The 20,579-nt window shown below is 41.0% G+C and overlaps 1 protein-coding gene across 9 annotated transcripts; it reads right to left on the bottom strand.

Moving 5' to 3' along the window:
• Nucleotides 1–35: 35 nt before the first annotated feature.
• dtna (dystrobrevin, alpha) lies at nucleotides 36–19,488 on the bottom strand. 9 transcript variants are annotated; one of them, XM_068737834.1, is made up of 24 exons: nucleotides 19,287–19,488; nucleotides 15,169–15,236; nucleotides 14,567–14,647; nucleotides 14,260–14,473; nucleotides 13,816–13,901; nucleotides 13,164–13,318; nucleotides 12,957–13,062; nucleotides 12,277–12,443; nucleotides 11,927–12,051; nucleotides 11,166–11,174; nucleotides 10,676–10,759; nucleotides 10,372–10,452; nucleotides 7,987–8,082; nucleotides 6,820–6,898; nucleotides 6,382–6,476; nucleotides 4,643–4,756; nucleotides 4,340–4,436; nucleotides 3,243–3,266; nucleotides 2,492–2,651; nucleotides 2,320–2,409; nucleotides 2,129–2,228; nucleotides 1,613–1,724; nucleotides 1,464–1,502; nucleotides 36–1,241 (listed from the first exon to the last, which is right to left on the bottom strand). In XM_068737834.1, exons 2-23 carry the CDS (start codon nucleotides 15,233–15,235, stop codon nucleotides 1,485–1,487), a joined length of 2,160 nt encoding a protein of 719 aa, XP_068593935.1. In that variant the 5' UTR covers nucleotide 15,236; nucleotides 19,287–19,488; the 3' UTR covers nucleotides 36–1,241; nucleotides 1,464–1,484. The 9 variants fall into 9 exon arrangements, with proteins under 9 accessions (XP_068593935.1, XP_068593936.1, XP_068593937.1 ...); XM_068737835.1 differs by lacking the exon at nucleotides 11,166–11,174 and having other exon boundaries at nucleotides 19,287–19,487; XM_068737836.1 differs by lacking the exon at nucleotides 3,243–3,266 and having other exon boundaries at nucleotides 19,287–19,486.
• Nucleotides 19,489–20,579: the final 1,091 nt, after the last annotated feature.

Below are 20,579 nucleotides of genomic sequence, written 5' to 3'. Positions count from 1 at the left end.
GGAAAAAGAAAGACAGAAGGAGTTCATAGACAAAAAAATGTTATATTGTGTCAACACTTTATTATTATGCATCACCACCATGCAAAATCACTGCTATGAACTTGCTCAGAAATCAAACTAGACATATTTCACACATTTATGATTTTAGATTGGCTTGCCACTTTTTCCCAAAGTGACTGAGTAAAGTTCCACGCACACTCAGGAACTACATCAGGAGTGTGCATGTTCGGTGTGAGAGTCACACAGAGATTTGTGTGCGAGAGCAGCGACGCTAGTGAATGAAACAATGGCACATGATCGAACCTTAATTCATAAAACATTGATAGTAAACACAACTTCTTCAACACCCTCACCAGTGTAAACCATTTGGAAGTGTTACATATTTTCACTGTATCTTAAAACACTTCCAGATATCAGAACCAATCCATCTTTATCTTACTGACAATATATATGTAGACATTGTACATGTTTGCAGACAAAATCACTTCCCAGCATGAGATTTTTTGAATATAACCTAAGTTGTCCAGTGAAGACAACGAGCGTTGCTGCTGAACAGGCGTGTTTAGTTGTTGGCTACATGCTGCATTTGACAGTTTGAATGAGCTCCATTGAGAGGTCATCCAATCAGCTAAGGCATGTGTGCATTATTATCACGAAGGTATCAAATAAAACAAGCATATGTGATCGGCCCACTCCAAAAACAAGTCAAAAAAACAACACAAAAGCCACTCGACAGCAACTGTAAGAAATCTATGGACCAATGGTTAAATCTGGAGTTATACATTTATTAAATGTTGCAAAATGTATCAACTATAACTTCAACTCCAACGCAGGTTTATATTTGAAATCAGAAGACAAACAAACACTTAAAACCTGGTTCACTGTTTGCAGGAAGATGATAATTTGAAAGAATCAGATTTGAACTAACCGTGTAGTTGTACATTTGCCGGACAACTCATATAAAAAGGCTAGAAATTAAGAAATAATTCGCAGAAGTCACGTGGTTTTTATGGCACCTGTGGTGTAATAGACAGCTCACTAATTAATCTCTTTACATCAGCTCACAGTATTACCTTAAATATGTGGTTGGTTAAAAAATATATCTTTACATAAATGTATTCCATGGTTGGATTCAGCCATTTCTTCAACTTAAATTCTTCACGTATTCAGTGCTCTGTACCGTCGGCCCAGTGTCGCCTCGTCCAGTGTCTTCTACTGTTGTTGCTTTTCATATTGCTCATCTGTTAAGGACACAGAACATGTTACTTACAGCACAAAACAAGTGCTAAACATCATAGCGCTTCCTCCAGTTCAGGTTTAGTGAGAAGTTAGTCAGTAAAATAAACATTTGATTTAGAAACACTGTTATGATGACCTACATGCTAGAATAAAAGTAAAAGTCTGACCCCGGTAACATAGAAGATGCATTTTATAGTTGTCATATTGTAGTTTCAGACACTTACCAGTCACCGGGACAAACGCTGTCACTGCTGCAGCGTCACCTGCACCACACCACCAAAAACACATGCAGCGAGTTAGAATAAAAAAAGAAAACACACCCCAATACACCGCCGTCTTCTTCCATTTACAGTCCTGCACAGCTACAACCCACCATGCACGCTTTGTCTGGTTCCTGCCTGTGCTTCATTAGCTCCTCCAGCTTGAGCTCGTTCTCCAGCTGCTGCTCCAGATCGTTCTCGAAGCTCTCCGCAGCGCTGGCACTCCTGTGACAGAAAACAGGCAGTTTAAAACAAGTCACAAGATCGGAGGTGTACCTGACAACTGGAGATTTTGTGACAGAAGACAAGAACAAAAACAGGAACAAATATTGTTTTCAAGCTACACATTTTTAAGATGGAAAACGGTCAGAGCTGATGTCCCACCAACTTGTAATGTCTTAAAACAACCATTACATCTGATTCACATCGGTGATCTATAGAAATCTTGGAGATGACCTGATGTATGAAGTTCTCCACACACATCAGATGAAACATTTCAACACTACAGGGAAAGCTGGGGAAGCAGCATGCTGTGTCAAAGCCGTTTCTGAGGATAAGCAGGTTAAAAATACACTGATTATGATTTATGATTTGTTATTAATTGTTGATGACACATGCTACTGTAGTACCTTGGTTTAGATGTGAAGAAGGGATCTGAAGAGGTTGCGGCCAACAGGTCGGCACGTCCAAAGTCTGAATCCGTGTTGCTCTCGGTCTCACTTCCACCCTCTATGAGAAAAAGACATTTTTAAAACAGCTGTTGCATAAAAAATAGAAAAAAAGAGAGCAAAATTCAACCTTTTTTTCCATTCATTTTTACCTGAGTTGAGTTCTTTAACCAGCGATGACATCGTGTTGGTGATGGAGTCAGCAGCAATGAGGAGGTCATTTCTCAAATTTCTCCTCGGACCTTTGAAACACAAACGTATTTAGAAATTAGACCCATACTCCCATACGTCCATAACAAACGCATGCCTTTCTCTGTGCGTTACCCTGAGCGAAGGCCTCCTGAACATCCCCTCCCACGCCCATGAGTGAGTCCTGAGGTATGTGAGTCGGGGTCGTGCCGGCAGAGTCCGAGTGGATGGGTGTGGGGATCTGCCGGCTGATGGTGTGGCTGGGGGAAGAGCGCGGAGAGCCGGTGCCCTGAGTCTGCAACACAGACACCGATTTAGTGTTTACTTGTGCCATCATCATTATCAGAGAAAACAGAAATAAACTGTAAGAAGAACAAAACATAATCTGGATCAAAAAGTTTCTTATCAAAGCAAACCTTCTACGAGCAATGCAACAAATAACTGTGCGCTCAAATCACAGCAAAGAATATCAAATGCCAAAAAACAGCTACAATCTATTCGGTTCAATAGTTTTCTTTAAGTCAGTAGAGGAGCTCATTTGTCCTAATTGTACACCACAGTAGCTTTATAAGTAACAAAACATCACACACATTCTAGTAATGTACAATATGTGGAGTCATTAAGCTGCATTTTTCATTGTGTCTGTATTTGTCTAAACCTCAACATGCTGTTAAAACAGATTTTCTCTCTGAAAGCGATCCCAACTATTCCCACAGACCAGACTACACGTTGGTGATGTCTGGTGAACACCATGCATCTCCAAAATTCAGACACAAAGTCTCCACCCAACAGCAGCAGTTAGTATTTACTTCAAACATGCAATCATTTTGAATCCAAGCGTAGTTTCAGCCTCTGTTTTTTTTCGCTCCACAGTTCTCACACTCACAGCTTGTTTCCGTTCCTCCTCCAGCTGCAAAACAATATTTTATGGCTCATGAAACAACAACTACATCACATTGAGTATTTCTGAAAGAAAATCCAATCACTAATTCCTCCAGGATGTGACAAGCATGTGGCTTCTGCATGCAAGTTTAATGGATTAACATTGATCCTTTTAGCCTAATTAGATTGATATCCTCCCCACTTAAGCCAGTATAGTGAGCAGTTTATGTCAGCTTTGAGGAACTCCTGTCTCGTTGGCTGCGGAAGATATTCTCGCACCAAAGGTTATCCTCTTTGTAAGGTGTGATGGAGCACAATCCCAAATTCAACACCCTGTTCTTAAACCATCTCTCTGGACTCTTGGATAACATAAGCTAATAAGAGGCAAAGGGACATCGTTTAAACAAATGTATGTGACAGAGGAAAGTTGTTGATAATCAATAGCATTTTTAACAAGACCAAAACACAATATTGGTCATCTGCTGTCACTCACAAATTGACTGACAGGCCTGACACTACACCAACAATAGATTAAAGATGTTCCTGATGTGGTTAAAGGTTTGTTTAAAAGGCTGATATGATTTCATTTAAGGTGAAGAAACACCCCAAAGCAGACATCATATAGCTCAAAATCTCAAACATGTGAATGCTGAACCTCTTATTTGTACAGTCAATAACTGAAATAATAGGTCTCCTATTAAAGATGTACGCCCTCTATTGGACATGTTGGGTAATTTCTCACATGTTTCCACATCTGAAAAGTGCAGTGTTTGCTTTACATTAGCTGGAGTGAGCGCCTACATCTGGGAGACATTGTAGTACAAGTGAACGTCGTCATCTGGCCATATTGCTTACCACCTGCCACCAATTAAAAACCCGAAAATACGAGATACGGTACACGTGTCCATGTATATATAAACATGTACACTTCAACAGAGCTGACTCTGGCCAAAAGGTAAACTGGAAACTAAATAACCACGATCTTATTGCTCCCCACTGCAAACAGAATGTGTGTTTGTTCAGCGATCATGAAGGCGTCTTGTCTGTGTTCCGTATTTGAGTGCTGTGAAGTCAAAGAGATGAAAAGCACGTCTCTAATACCTTGAGAAGCATCATTAGTTGCTCCAGCTGCACCATGAGTTCCCTGCGACTCTCCTGCAGAGTAGACATTCTTTGTTCAAGCTCATCTTTGCGTTGCCTAACGGAGGAAACAAGTTGTACATGGTGATGATACAGTAATGTCACGTCAAAAAAAAAAAAATGCATATGAGCATCTGTAGCCTCCAACATATGGTGTTTATTTGTCTAGGAAATAGGCAATTACAATAAGCACGTTCTGCTGCAGCCTAAGCAAAAATGCCTGTTCTTAAACGCACAGCATTGTGCAGGACTGAACGGAGTTACCTGAGAAGTCGAAGCTCAGCCAGAAGGGTGGGGTTCTGCTGACCCCTGTCAGGTGGCGGCTGGGAGGCCTCCTCATGTTGAACACGCAGACGCTGGATTTCCTGCAGGATTTCTCTGTGAGAGGCACAAACCGGGTTATATAAGTCAGGCATGGTTTGTCCGTAAGACCCCGGGTCAACACAAATACAGGGAAGCTGCATTTCGCAACTGATGATCCTACTGTGGACACACTGACCATGTTGAAATTAAAACTTAAATCTGCAATAACTGGGTTTTTTTTGGCCACTTGGGGGCGCTTGAAACAAGCTGTGGACATTTTATTACCTTGGTTATAGCAGATATTAGTTTATATCCCCCTGATGAGGTCCAACATCCACTCACTTTCAGCTGTGTTTGGACTCCATGAACTCCTGAGGGAAATATCTTGCTTTTTAGCTTCTAAGTACTCCACTATCTTCACCAGCTGGTCGCTAACTTTCTCCGTCTGCCGTTCGGGGCTCAGTAGGCAATGTACAGTAGGTTTTTAGTGCATCTTTCTTTTTTTTTTTTGTTCCTAAAAAAGCAGCTGTCTGTTGTGGCAAAAAACAACACTATGAGAGCGATTACAGTGAAGTGAAACAATAAAGGTGTTGTCAGGAAAACCAAAACAATGAAGTGAAAGACACTTAAAGGAGCAGTGTGAAGGATTTAGTGGCATCTTGGGGTTTCCAGATCCTCACCCCTCCCATTCCAAGCGTGTCGTAGAACTACGGTGCTCTTTAGGTAACGTAAAACACAAAACACCTTCTCTAGAGCCAGTGTTTGGTTTGTCCGTTCAGGGCTGCTGTAGAAACATGGCGCCGCAACATGGCGGACTCTGCGAAGAAGACTCACTATGTAGATATAAACGTCTCATTCTAAGCTAACGAAAACACGATTAGTTATGAATATTTTTGTCCATTTCTGCCAATAAATCCCCCTAAATCCTACTGTTCCTTTAAGACCTTTTTCACAACAGATATTTTGCATGCAGGAACAGCACAAATGTTACTAACAACATAAACCACAGCGCCGTTCTATTCAAGCCATAGCAGTGTGACCGCGAGCCCATAAAGCTCTGTAGAGCTGAGGGTAACTGCTGAGTCGGGTGATAATTCTCTGCAGGTTTCTCACCACATGTAACCGCCGTCATATACAAATAGTCATGTGATCCATTGTTTGTATTAAATAAAAGTATTAATTATAGCTGCAGCCGATGCACTTGTTCACTGTTGCCTGTAATTGAACTTTTGTCTCCACTTTGGTATCATTATTCACTATTACTTACTGCTGTCATTTTAATGTTAAACTTGCTGTTACTTCTAATGATAACTCTTATTAACTGCTTTTCTTTTGTATTCATTTTAAGAAATTTCATTTTGAATTTGCCACTGTGCATGAAATATGCTATATACATAAATTGCCTATAATTGCCTTGCATGATCTAATATTCATTGAATTATATTCCACACTGTATACATACAGTTAGTTACTTGCTCAAACATTTTTTTATATTTACAAGGGGAAATATCACACCTAAGTTTATAATAATAGTAACAATTACAGTTTTCAGTTATGTATGTGCTCTGAGGTCTGTTTCTTTTGTCAGACCAGGACTCTGTTTATTCTCCAGGTGAATCTCTTGCTGTGGGATGGAAAAAAGAAGAGAGGAGACAAACAGGAAAGGACTGAAAAGCATCACCAAAGCAGTCATCCCTGACCTGTTTTTGCTCTCGAGCTCGGCGATGAGTTGCCTCTGCTGTTTGTTGGCATCCAGAGAGCAGGGGAGGTCCGTGGGGATCCGCTGCTGCTGAGCCTGTATGGTGAAACCAAGCAGGAGACATCACGTGAACTGGCTTTACCAGTGGATGATGTCATCCATTACCTTATCTCACATCTCACAGGGAGGGGGTAGTAAAACAGTCAAGTCACCGGCCATCTATCAAGACCCGATCAGAACATAAACAGGCATAGAATACTGGGTAGAAATGATCACCACCTGTAAATCCCTTCATCATCTTCACAATAAAAAGGAGTGAAACTCTCAAAGAGTAGAGTAGCAGAGTACGTTGAACCCTCATCAAGGACAGAGTTTTGGCTGTGGACACAGATGAAAGATGCCAAGATATTGTGAGCAATAAATATCTTATATATCTCACCGCGGCATCAGCAGCCAGTCTAGCAGCATAGCGGGCGATGAGGCTGTGCTCTTCATCTTGATGGTTACTCTCCAGCAAACTGATCAAGAGGAAAATGGAGTCACAACACGACACGGTTACTAGACAGCTACGCAGATATAAACCATGCAGGGGGGGAAATAAAATGCAAAAATCCAAGAAAGTTTAGTTTGTTCAAAAGTCAGATTAGTTCTTTGGCAGACAAAGTTTTATAGCAGCCTCCCGCATAATCATGCTAAGCTACTTATGTAAAACCACAAAAGCAGTAATGAAGTTGGGTTATTACATAAATGAGGAGCTGAAGTTATCGTTTGTGTCCAAAGAACAGAAAGGTTACTTATACAGCCGGATCACTGATAAAGTAAAAACAAATATGGTTGTGTGCATTTCCAAGCACACACACACACACACACACACACACACACACACACACACACACACACACACACACACACACACACACACACATTAAAAGCTCTCAAATGCACTCACACAGGAAGATACAGATAGCCAACATGATAGAATAAATGTGTTAAAATAAAAACTAACAGTCTTGCTTTGTTTTTAACAAGATCTACTGGACCAAACTGATTTCAGAGATTAAAGAGGCAGTCAAATCTGAGGTAAACAGCAGCTAAAAGTGTTTAAAGTATTTAGTACCAATTAACTAACTAATCTGCCCTGAGCATTTGGAATTATACAATTTTAATGTGACAAATATGAGACTTTTGCCTTTTTTTCTTTTGCATATTTCAGTCAGAGACAACAATATGTACATTTTAGGACTGAAATTTTTTTTATATTATGTAGTCATGTTGTTATGTGTATACTTACAAAGTCTTATAAGGGTGAGAATATGAAAAAAACAAGTTTCACGTTGAAATCCAATCAAATAAATACAGATCTCTTGGTAGAAATAAACTCTTTGATTCCATTTTGGATACAAATCAGTCAGACAAACAATTATTGCTGCTGAAAAGCAATAATGCGTCGACAGAAGTGTCAAAGGTCGAGGTGACTGGTCTGTTAAAGTGACAGCATGCAGCGTTAGGGCTCCAACACACTCAGAATGAGGTTAGGCCAGGGGAAGGATTGCTAGGTGGCAGTCCAGCAGAGCATATGGTTTCCACTGCGACACACCAAACTAACCATGTTTTGGGGTTGTTTTGGAGGAGATTCACATAGAGGCCAATGAGAGCATGTTCGTCTGCAAGTCTATCGGCAACATCGAGGTTGTAGTTCAACCTGGAACGGCGCAGGGTTTCACAAAACATAAAACATGACATTACACAGGTGACAATAGAGGGGAAGGACGAGAGGGGGGAGGAAGCAGAGAGACGAAACGCAACAAAGGAGAAGAGGAGGAGAGTGGCTGAAAAGCAGCCATTCACGGGTGACTAGAGGGAAACAAGGCCATGTTATGTTTGAGAGAGACTCCAGTGATGAAGGCTCGGAGCACGATTAAGGACATGCTCAGCAAAAAAAGACTCTACAAGCTACATGTTTACATTCTCCAAGCATCAATCAGTCAGTGCTCCCTTATTAAAACCACTGAAAGTCATTATTTCTAAGTCAAACAATCTGCCACCCAGACATGTCAAGCGTGCTTTTTGATGTAGCTCCTATATTCATAGAGGCTTCCCATCTGCATCACAAACTCCTACAGGAACCATCCCCACTGCCATTATGGAGGGGCGACGCAGAATTAGCTGTGACCATAAAATGTCTCATAACAGCAAAAACAACAAAGAACCGCATCGTTAAATCATTCGGAAAAAATTGAAATAGAAATAAAAAATTGTGCGTATTGTAACTTTAGGCTCAACTGTTTTAATTATTTGCTTCTTTAACCCTGAAAAAACTGATTTCGCAAAGCAGCTAATTCAATTAAAAAACCTGCAGCTGCTGCATATTGACCTCATAATGATAGCTAGAATACACGCTAGCAACAAGCTAATGTCCAGTAGAGCTGAAATTGACCTAACATACAAACAAAAACATCTGCTAAACATCATTAGCTTTTCTTTAACATGGAGCTGCAGGACGTTATGAGGTTAGCATGCAGTTTTGGCTGGTAGTTGAATGTCCACAATAACTAATTATTCAATAAAATGATCTCAAAGTAAAAAATTAAAGGGTAACGCCATCAGTTTTACACTCCATATTCAGCCATTAGGTGTATCTGAACAAGCTGACACAGCATTCACATTAAGCTAATTTTTAAGTTGTTATGGCTAACAATGTTGCTGATTTAGACATCCAGCAGACACACAGCAACGTTAGCATAGTGAGTCCAGTACTCACTCTACTTTTAGCTCTGTATTGCTGAAGGAAATATCTGCCTCTTTAGCAGCTAACTGCTTCACTATGTTAATCAGCTAACCTAGTTTGTTTGCTACAGGTATTTGCTGCCAGGTAGATGTTTATCAGAGTTTGTGGGCCTTAAAAAACAGAACAACGAGCTGAAAGATGCTAAAATGCTCCACAGAGCTGAGGTGACCTGCCGATAATAATCTGTGGTTTTACCACTATGAGCAACACCGACACAAAAATATTGGTCAGTGCAGCTTTATCAGGACAAACTGCATTACAAACTGGAGGTTGGTTAGGAAGCTCACTGTGTTGCATTATGGGAAGTGTAGGCTTCAAGTTTTTGGAGCTTGATAAAACAGTAGAGACTAAAAGTCAGAATATTTGGGCATCAATTAGTTTTTTTAATTTGTCTCACAACATTATGGAAGTGCACTAACCCACTGCAGTGCCTCTTTAACTGCATATTCCAGCTGTCTGAAGTAAAAAACTCTCGTCATAAAGTTTGGGGATGTTATCAGGTATTCTCAGTCATTGTTGAGCTAAAGTTAGCCTGTCAAGCTTCAGCGGGCACATCAGCTGAAAGCCTTGCATTATACGGTGTCTGTGCAAACAGTAACCACGATGTCAGATGCTCTGATATGCACATCAAGAATAACCTAAAGAACGCTCACTCATCACATTTCTATGTTTTTCTATAGGCCTGAGCTATGAAAGGGACTACTGTTCCCTAAAGAAACACCTTCTCCATCAAGTGCAGGTGCAGTGGAGCTCAGTGGCCTTTCACTAGAAAAATCCTGATAGAACAAAATGTACTAAATATAACATCAATAGCAACTGAAAACAACAAGATAATCCCATTTCATGTAAACAGGTACATTTTTTAACATACCTGGGAATACTCCTGGGAATTTTAACGGTTTTACTGCTACTGCTTCAACATAGAGGAGTAACATTGAAAGACGCTTATAATCGAAACTAGCAGTTAGTATTTCCCATTTCTGTGTGTATGATAAAGATTGTAATAGACACTCCAAACTAATTGCCAGTGATCTTTATGGTGGATGCTTCATCCAGCCCCTCGAGTACAACAATGTAAACCCCTCTATAAGAAAACCGGTTCCTAAAGCACTGTAGTTTATGCTTTATGATTATAATCTATATTAGTCCACACATGCATTTGAGCTACAAAGGCATTCTCTTATGCACACCTGTGTCACTTACCCTCTCCCTTTAAACAGATGTGGAGCAGCCCGAGTCAAAGGCTGTCTTTGCTCAACATCATTATTCTTGCTGTAAGGCAAGCTATTTACATTCAGCACAAAGAACCACAGAGAAGAAAAGAAAGAAAGAAAAAAAGCACGACGATAAACAAATGTTCTCACATGCACATCATTTTAAAATGAAGGCAAGAAGAGAAAGACAGTGTGGGTCGCAGAGTCTACAGGGGATGGGCCTTCAGGGAGTGCAGCGGCTGAAAAGATCCGCTTTGAAAATCCAGGACATCCATTGTTAGGACTGTACTCACTTTTTGGTGGAGTAAGGGTTCCCTGATGTAGGCATGGAGTGGGAGAGCGAGTAGTCATTGGTGATGTTCACTGGTCTTGGTGGCCTGAACAGGAAACACATGTTTTTTAATCCCAACGAGGCTGTTTTGTTTAATGTTAAAGTAACATAAACTTTTGTTTGTGTGTATTCGAATCTAGCAAAATAGAAATTTGGATCCACATAAACTTTTGTTCGTTTGGATCTGAATTTCCGTTTTGGTGGATGAACTTTCTGTGCATATATCAGGATGTCACAACAGAGTCAGATATGATTAGTTATGCAGGGTGTGTGCTAAACAATAAAAAACATGCAATGAATGGGGGAATGAATCCGTGAGTCGACAAACACTGACTCTAAGAACTCTTGTGTGGATGGGATGTGATTAGCACAAAACAAAGGATTCAAATCTACAGTCACCAAAAATGTACAGACACATTTTACGATGTGTGAAATATCCAAAACAAACTCACCACGTATCTCTGAGGAAAGTACAGAACAAGGAAAGGAATGAAAATAGTTTATTACAATCAGCCAAGCAGTGCAAAGACTACACTACATGCAGAAATTCCAGTCATTTAGAAAAAAACAATAAATTCACTGAAAAGGAAAATGATAAATATGTAGGACAATATTACTGGCTTATCATTGGCATAAACGTCAGCCAAAGTGGATATTATTTTTAATACCTATATCTTGGATGCATTTAAAGGATCCTTATAAAAAAAGATTTATATTTTGTGTATATATTCTGTGTTAAATCCAGTAATTGTCAGGCTCTAAAACCGACATTCAGTTGTACAAACCTGCAATCTTAATCCTTTTGGCTGTTTATGAGTTATACTGTAACATACTGGAATCAACTTTAATGTGAAGGTGAAAGAATAAACACACAAACAGATTTTTGCTCCAGGAGTAGCCTTACTGTATGTAACTATACTGCCTTCAATAAACAGCACCAGATTGGTTTTAAGCCGGTGCTTGTGGAGGCTGCTCCATTATTTATAACACAACACAAAACATCAGACAAGTCAAGGGAAAGGTAGCAGCAGTGTTGCAGATCACAATCATTCCCAGGGCTATAATTAAGCCCCATTGATCAGCTGACCCAGGAGATTGACTGGATTCACTTCAGACTTCGAGGCAGCAACAAGATAATTATCAGCTGAGGGATGAACTCAAACGTTTCAAAAGAAAATCTGCAGTCGGGGAAAAAGAAAGACGTTGAACTTACACAATATGAGCTAGGTTGAGAGGTTGGTCTGGCATTTCGGGAAACATGGGGTGAAGAGGCTCTCTGCTGGATGCACAGCTCAGTGACTTACTGAGGGCATGGGATAACTTCTTAGCAGGGGATTTCTGGGAGAAACACACAAGCGGTGTGCAAATTGTGAGAACGTGAGGACGCTAATTTATCCTCCAAACACATGACATCATCGCTGTCACCTGCGCCGAACACTCAGCATCCTTTCATCGCGGTGAGGGAAAACGAACACAGCCACGGTGACTGGTCGAGCGCAGACACACCTCCCTCAGCCCGCCCCTCTCTCTCCTCCTCCTACCCCCCTCGTCTCCTTCCCTTACCCATGACGTATACTCCTTCATTTGGTGCTGGTTGCTATGGGGACCGCTGGCATGCCCCCTCCAGAAGCAGTCCTGACAGAGCTGGTAATTATGACATTGCTGGCAGCGGTAGCGGAAGCCCATCATGCTCTCGGTGTGGCAGTAGGAGCACTCGACCGGGTGAAAGACTGCGAGGAGGAGAGGAGGGGTCAGATGGACAAACACGTGCACGCAAACAGATGTGATCGTAAAACCCTGCAAAGAGAGGGGGATTCATTTTCATTCATTTTAAAAGGACAGATGTGCTCTTCAGTCTGTTCATTTCAAACGAATACACAAACATCGGTGCGACGGCAGCATGCTGTGTGTGTGTGTGTGTGTGTGTGTGTGTGTGTGTGTGTAAGCATGTGACTGTGTTTCTTTTGCTCACAAGGTGGTGATGATGTGTGCATGACAATTACTCTCACACACACACACACACACACACACACACACACACACACACACACACTCATGCACAGGGTGTAAGGTCCCTATGGGTCATCCTCAATGGAGGTGTGTGTGTGTGTGTGTGTGTGTGTGTGTGTGTGTGTGTGTGTGTGTGTGTGTGGGGACTCAAGATGACGATGCAAAGCTGAACTTTACATGCTCCAAGCCCCGCCAACTTCCCCCATTCATAAATATTCGGTGTGGCGTCTTACCGTTCTCCACGTTGGTGAGCCGATGCATGAGCGGTAACCACACCAGACACTGAGGAGGCGGGTCTGACATCAACGTATCGAGGAATGTATTGAGGGAGACCTTTTTCTGTTGACGTTGGGCGCAGAAGAGAGTGAGATGATTCGACAGAAGGGAAAAAAAAAAATCCTCCACGACGTCAACGCTTCAAACAATGAATGAACCCTCACCTGCTGTGCGAAGCACGTTCTTGCAGCTTGTTCAGTGTAACCAAAAGAAGGTCCCTCAAAGACCGCCATGGGTAATTTCAGCACCTCCCTCAGAAATTGGTCAAACTGCGAGTGCACCATTATTCCAGCAGAATCGGATATCTGGGAAAAAATATCTGGGAACAACGCAGGCAGACATTACACAAATGAATCAAACTAATTGCCACCACAGTCGGCTAATTACAGCATACACAATACAATTATCCCACTTATTTGTGAAAACAAATCAGAGTAAAGCAGTTATTCAAATCAATTGTTATAATACACCAGCAACGTAGCCCTCCTTCTTTTCCCTTCACGAGCCATTGCGACTGCTCCCACGGATTTTGTAGATTATGTAATAAACCCTATCCTTCAGATAATGAATAATGACTTCTTCCAGCCACGAAGAGCTCGGCCAGCGCTGCTTCTTCCTTTAGGAACAATAGGCTAAGCAGAGATATATAGCAAATACAGACATTAATAATGTTTGTATTAGGAATTCCAAAGCAGCACATTACTTGGACTAGAAACTGCATGAGGAAAGTTAGCTGATTTATTACAGTTAAAATGGGTGATTTTAATTTAATTTTTCACAATTAAAAGAAAAATAAGTATTAGTTGTGTTGCTTACATCTTAATTTATCCAGGATTTTTCCTCCACAGATGGTTGCCAGGGCCATCTTCGCAACAAAGACTGATATCTTGCCCTGGCCCTCCCTAAAAAAAGGAGTAAATACATTTTAAATTATGGTCATAGTTTCTTTTAAAAGACGCTGTCGATGTCTAGAATCCAAGGATCTGAACTGTTTTTCTAAAAAAGGCACAACCTCTAGAGGCCAACTTGAATCACAGTGAGCAACGGCTTAAAAAAATGTTTAGCTTGGCTTTTAGCGTCTCTAAATATATGCACTCTACACGAGCGTGTTGTGACATTGTGAAAGTCAATAGTCTGTATTTTCACCCCACTTTGGCAGACACTTCAGAGTCACATTTCACACTACATTAGCTCACGTCAAAACCTCAGACGAGAAAGTACACAACCAGCCATCGACGCGTCACGTGACGCGTTACTCACGGGTCATAGGATGCCAGCAGGAAGTTGAGCAGCAGGCTGATGGACTGTTCCACGATGATCTGGTGTGTGGTGGGCATGCGCTTGTTCAGCTGGTAAAAAAATGTGGACAGCACCACTTCTAGACGAGCCACAGAGAGCTCCTCGCTGAGGTCCATGGTGTTGATGCCGTTCTCTCGGAAAGCCTCGATGACGTTCCAGATGTCAACCAAATGCACTGGAAACAGAAATACTGAGAGTATAAACATTTTGACAGGGAAGGAATTATGAGCAGAGTGATGCGGTTGAAAGTGCAATGCATCATACTCACAATTGCATTTCTTCTGCACAAATCTGAGTTTGCAGGCTGTTCTGTATGTCGATAATCGTATGGAGTCCAGGTCTTGAGCCCCTGAGGAATAATTACTCATTATCAAATAACATCGGGAACGTCAATGCTGCTTCATAGATCATTTGGAGCACTGGAGGGAGATTGTACGGAGGCCCAAAGTGTTCAATATCAAGTAAATAAATTACACTCTAATCATGTAAATAAATAACAAATACAGATTATACTTTGGAAAAGGACATTTTGAAATACTGGAATCAAATAAGATACAATGAACATGAATTATGATTAAAAAATAATAATAATAATGATATAGGATTATTTAACAATATCATAGTGATCTTATGTTTAGATTATATATTTTGGATATTTGAAATATTCTGGATTTATTACTATGATTTTTCACTTCATAATGTCTGATTTATTCATCTGATATTGAACAACGTGGGTTTGAAATCTACCGGGTTGAAACGAGTGGACACACTTGATCTATTTGCTTTACAAGAAAGTCACAGAGAGGAATTTTTCGTTTTTAAACAGTCGACAGACATAGATCATGCTGAGCCGTGGCCCTGAGCACTTACTCATCTCCACAAACAGTTGCCTTCTATCTGCCATGTTGTCACCGCTCCGCCCGAAGTCTTCAATCATTCTGGTCAAGAGGAGAGAAAGTAACATCAGAGCCTGTGTATCCACAAACGCTTCCAATTAGGGCACTGCTCAATCACTGAAAATGCTCTTCCTTCCTATTGCTTTCAGCTTTATTCTGTATAATACAATGTACAATCTATTCTGTATAATTCATTTGTAAAACACTTAGCACTTTGTAAACATAATTACATTATGCCCGTTGGACATGATGCAATTTACAGCTACATCATTTCACTTTAAACGCCTCAGACCCTTCAAGGCACCCAAAGGCTCCAGATTTACCCCTCGGAAATTCATAAGCATTTAGAAACAATGGGTCCATAATTTCAGACAGAGGCAGAATAAAAGCTTCTTCTAATTTTTGTTGGACGACAAGGAGAACCCTGTAAAAAAAAGGGGTCTTAAAACTTGAAATGTGCACTCGATTGCTCCATAATAATTAATATTGTGCTGAGCGACTGAGGCTAAAGCTGCATGTCCCCGGCTAAAAAGTTAGCATCCTCACCAGCTGATGATCTGAAGATGTAGTAGAAGACATTACAATAACAGTGGTGAGCTAGTTAGCCCTAGCATTATGTGTGTAACAGATAAACATAACACTATCTCAGGTAATGTGGGCTGCAGTTGCTGGAGTGTTATGGAGCAGGACAGAGTCATTAACGTCAGTCTAAAATGTAGCTGACATGCTAATAGACATGCTAAAAGTTGCAGCTACAACATAAATACATTGTTTAAATCATTCCTAACCCTGTTGCTCTTGTGTTTTGGCTAAAAAGAAAAAGGACACCACCCTTCAAGCTCTTCAATAAAGCATGAACTAAAGAGTTGAAATGCTCTTACTATTTCCTACGCACATCATTTCACCTTGTGAAGGAATCCAAAGGTGGACAGGCCCACTGTGTCTAGTTTTGGTTGCTTAGCTATTTAGGACAATCACTGGGAGGGAGTTCAGTGATCGGTTTATTTTAGTTTGTGGTTAATTGATGAATTGCACATTTGTTGCGGTGCATCTAAAGCTCAACATGAACTGAAATGATATGGGTTTTAACACCTGCATGATTAATTGATCTTGGGGACCTGCCTCATACAGGCGGGCCTATTGTGCATTCTCATGCTTAATTAAATTACAAAACAATAATTATTAAATACTAATGGGGGGGGGGCACAGCTCATTTTACCCCTAGGGCCTCATAGCAGTTTAATCTGGCCATGATAAACACAGACACTGACCTCAATTTTTCATGTGTTTTTTTTTTTTTAAAGTACATGCGCAAATTGAACGTAGCACACTACAGTGCCTATCACAAATGTGATGGGGAGGTGGGAGGTGGAGGTGGGGGGGGGGGGGGGGGGGGGGGTTTAAGAAAAACTTAAGTAAGACAAGGACAAGACTTTCAGAGGGGCAGAGCAGCAGAGAGAAGGCTCACGCCATGCCTCGCTGCACACTGTCTGAGGCAATCTAATACACCTAGTCATGTGGTTTGTTGCCATAGCAGCAAAGATCCCAGCCACTCTGTTCATAAAAACATAGTATTAGCAGAGTACAAGGCCCCCCCCCCCCCCGCCACCAAACACACAACACACTACACCTCCCACTGCAGACGAGCAAAGTTTGCAGAGAAAAGTTTTTCAGTCGTAAATATCGTTTATGAGATAATGCTCAGCTGAGAACACAGTGGCACTTCTTGGACGAGTGGCTCGAAAACACTTTCTGCAAGACAATCGCTCAGGCGCGGTATTTCAAATTACTTCCGACATTAATTGAAATATCATTCCGCAATTTCCATGGTGTGGAAATTAGAGTTCACCTTGTGTTTAAAAAAAGCAAGCAACAGCATACTTTTGTTTTTTTTCCCCCTCTGGTTCCAGTCAGTTTAGGGCAGTCAATTATGGAGCACTAGGAATCTTTGAAATCCAGATTAAGAGGGAAAAGATTAAACTAATAGATTAACCTGGAAGTACAGAATCAAGTGCAGTATTTCAGGAAATCACTTCAAAACACAGCAGTGCAAGCTCCAGAAAATATATGTATAATATGTATAATACAAGCCAGAGCAGATCCTCCACCTAAGAATTAAAAACACCTGTTTTAGGGTCATAAATGACAACAGTGTATTAACACAAATAATAATTTAATGTTTCATCAGTTAAACTAAGGCAATGGCAACAGTAAACAACTGTTTTAGATGTATACACAGCCACTACAAGCAGCCAGGAGTCCAATGTCATCTGAGTGAATGTAAAACGTTGACAAACATATACTATTTTTATATATCATCATTGATATCCTTTCCCCCATCACAAGCAAAACACATCCTGAGTGCCAGTTATGTGACCTTCCGTGGTTTGTTTACAGTCTCGGAAATAACTGAGATTGATACAATCTACTGCAGGAGCAGATATTAAAGCAGCACAGCCAACACAAAGATTGGGGGGGGGGGGGGGGGAGCAAAGATGATCAACATACCTCTCATAAAGCACCATGGTCCTATTCCTTTCCCAGTTATTACAAAAGCCAAGCCCTCCTTCAAGAAACAATTGTTCGCAACACAAAGTCCTCTCTAACAAGGACACGTTGCGACAAAAGCAGCCCAAATGGACGAGCGGGGATATCTGAAATTAGAAACTTGTCAGCCAGGATACAGCCTGTGCTGCCTCTATCTTTAACTACAAATGAGAAGGCTCCACATTCTTACACAGCTTTACTGGCTCTCTAGTTGCAGACCCCGAACCCTCATTCCTGGCATGTGCCCAGCAAACATTAGTCTTTCTCTGTGGCACTGTCACACTGGCAGCATTAGAATAATAACTGCCCTTAAAAGAGCAAATCATCGCATGCTATTAACATTGCGGAGTGGACTGGCTGGGCCAAGCACCGCCAAAAACCAAGCCGAGGGGTCTCGCACTAATGACTCATTCTATCGTTTAACAATATTCAACCGCAAGAACGCCTTGTTAGTCAGTTATTTACATCGTGAGTCTATTTCTGTGGCAGCTCAATAAAACACAGCGGACAGTGCTGTTCATGTACATCCTCCTTTGATGTTGCAACAGATTGTCATGCAACATTTACAAACACAAGCACTTACTTGAGTTATAGAGCAATCTGTGTTTGGCCGGCTCGGTACAGTACATCGCAGCTGTTACCGCTGATTGGCCGGAGTTATTTTTACATCGCAAGACTATAAACTACACTGGCATCCGGATCCCATCCCCTGACAGGAATAAAAAAAATAAAGGAAAGCTGTGCCATTGACTTAAGGTTAAGCTCAGAGATGTTGTGCTTTAGTGTTGTAGTAAATGCCGTGAGTAGGTAGTGAGACAGTTTTCTCTTCCTGTCTGGTACCAGCCAGTGATGTCTGCTGGAGGGCCCTCTGCTCTCTGCTGCCTGCTGATGATCACCATGGTTTCAGCTGCAAAAAGGCCAAAACTTCAGCACCCCGATGTTAAATGAGAGTGCAGCTACACAAGTTGTTTACAACAATGTGTTTTTTTTTTTTTTAGCTCAACATAAAAGTAAATTCTTTAAAGTATCAAAAAATAGTAGAATCACTGGAAGTCATTATGTTTGAATGTGTGATGTGACAAAACACAGAATCACACATTTGCATTTTGATCACAAGCTTGAAAAAGAGCTGCACTCCTGTGCATAGACACGTTGCCCTCTGCACATTATAAGACAACTAAATTCCACCACAGCAATGCTGGTTCAAAAGGTAAACAAAGGGTAGTGATAATGGCAACAGGCACCTTGTGGTACACACTCGGCTCAGACATCAGCTGTCACGCCTGAGACACCTGTGTGTATACGCGACACAAAGCTCTCATTGTTACAGAAACATCATCCCGCATAAACGACTACACGACACTTTCTAATGTTTGTTTTTATTATTATTCTCGCCGTTTTTTTTTAATCGCTAAAACTTGATCGGGGGAAACTCATTTCACCCCAGAGTGACAAAGTAGGTTAAGGTCGCTCCTCCGCTGCTTTGCCAGCCTCCAGCAGCTGCAGCAGCGCACTTTTTTTTTTTTTTTTTTGCACGAGACTTACCACAATTTATTTCGAGGCATGTCGTGCAACATCACCGTTTTTTTTCTTCCATCCAGGAATCCGACAGACAGACGGCCGGCCGGTCGTGTCCCGCGGAGCGATCAGCGGTTCTTTGGTGTCGGGTGCTGCATCGCTGCACGAAGCGGCCGATCTTGTGCCGGCTCTCCTGCAAAAAAAAAAGAAAAGCTTGTGTTGTGTGGAAATTTTCGGGTAGCGTAGCCTACTGGCTGAGGAGAATAGAGGCAGCTTTGCCACCAGTGTGTGGCCTTCGCGATGACGTAATGCGGAATCTCTTCACTTGCGTCAGTGTGCTTCGGCTGCAAATGTTAAAGTTTGATACAAAAGACAAATGTGGAGAATCGAGAAAGTTCAGCTGGTTTAATTGTGTGTTTGCACGGAGGTGGACGTGCAAAGATGCGTTCATTCGTAGGTTTTAAGCGTTTTCTTTTGTTTTGGGAAGATGACGTCATCGAGACAAGTGGTTTTCAATAACTATTTGTGAATTAAAACAATATTCATAAAAAAATATAGCATTACATTAGAACAACTGTTTTTTTTAAATTGAAGATAGATACAGACTTGCTCATTTCTTGTAATTTCCTCCTGTGGTTGAAGAATTTAGATTGAAAGTCATTGAATACAACTAAATATTTTTTGAGGTATGACCCCCCCAAACACATTACTAATAGTAAATGAAAAAAAAAAGGTTTTGCAACCGCAAATACAAAAAGGAAAATGTATCCATCGTGGGTTGTATGAGCTGTTTTGGTGTCTTACAAATGTTCTCTTCTACTCAAGTAACGTACAGATTCATTCATTTGTAGTAGTAGTGCTGTTGCATCCTAATGTGTATGGCTGCTTAAGCCTAGATCTGACTTGTAACACACCAAAAAATGTCCAAGACAATCAAAATAATAGATGTTTTTAGGATTTAAAGTTTGGATTTTAAGCCTATGATAATGAGGATAAAAAATACATACAGTTATACACAATAGAGGACATTACTGCCATTGCTAATAATGATCTAAATAAAATAAAATAAATTCTTATTCTCTAAATCTATTCTACTCTGTTCTGTTCCTCATAGAAATGTGCCTATAGGGTCACATGAAGTATAGCAAACACTGCTAAAAGCACAAACCTTCACTGCTGCTCTTGAACGCAACTCACCTTCTCCAAGCTCCAGCCCCTTGTTGCTAAGCAACTCTAGTAGAAGATTGACAGCAACTTGGTTGACAGCAACCAAGAAAACTTTATTGAAAGGGGTTTTTTTTTTCTTTACAGGTCAGCTGC

This window comes from Cebidichthys violaceus, unplaced genomic scaffold, assembly GCF_023349555.1.
Source record: "Cebidichthys violaceus isolate CVI_PGR_0920_01 unplaced genomic scaffold, fCebVio1.0.p SCAF_8, whole genome shotgun sequence".
Classification (NCBI taxonomy): domain Eukaryota; kingdom Metazoa; phylum Chordata; class Actinopteri; order Perciformes; family Stichaeidae; genus Cebidichthys; species Cebidichthys violaceus.
The sequence above is the reverse complement of the archived record's forward strand: the minus strand, read 5'-3'. Positions and strand labels throughout refer to the sequence as shown.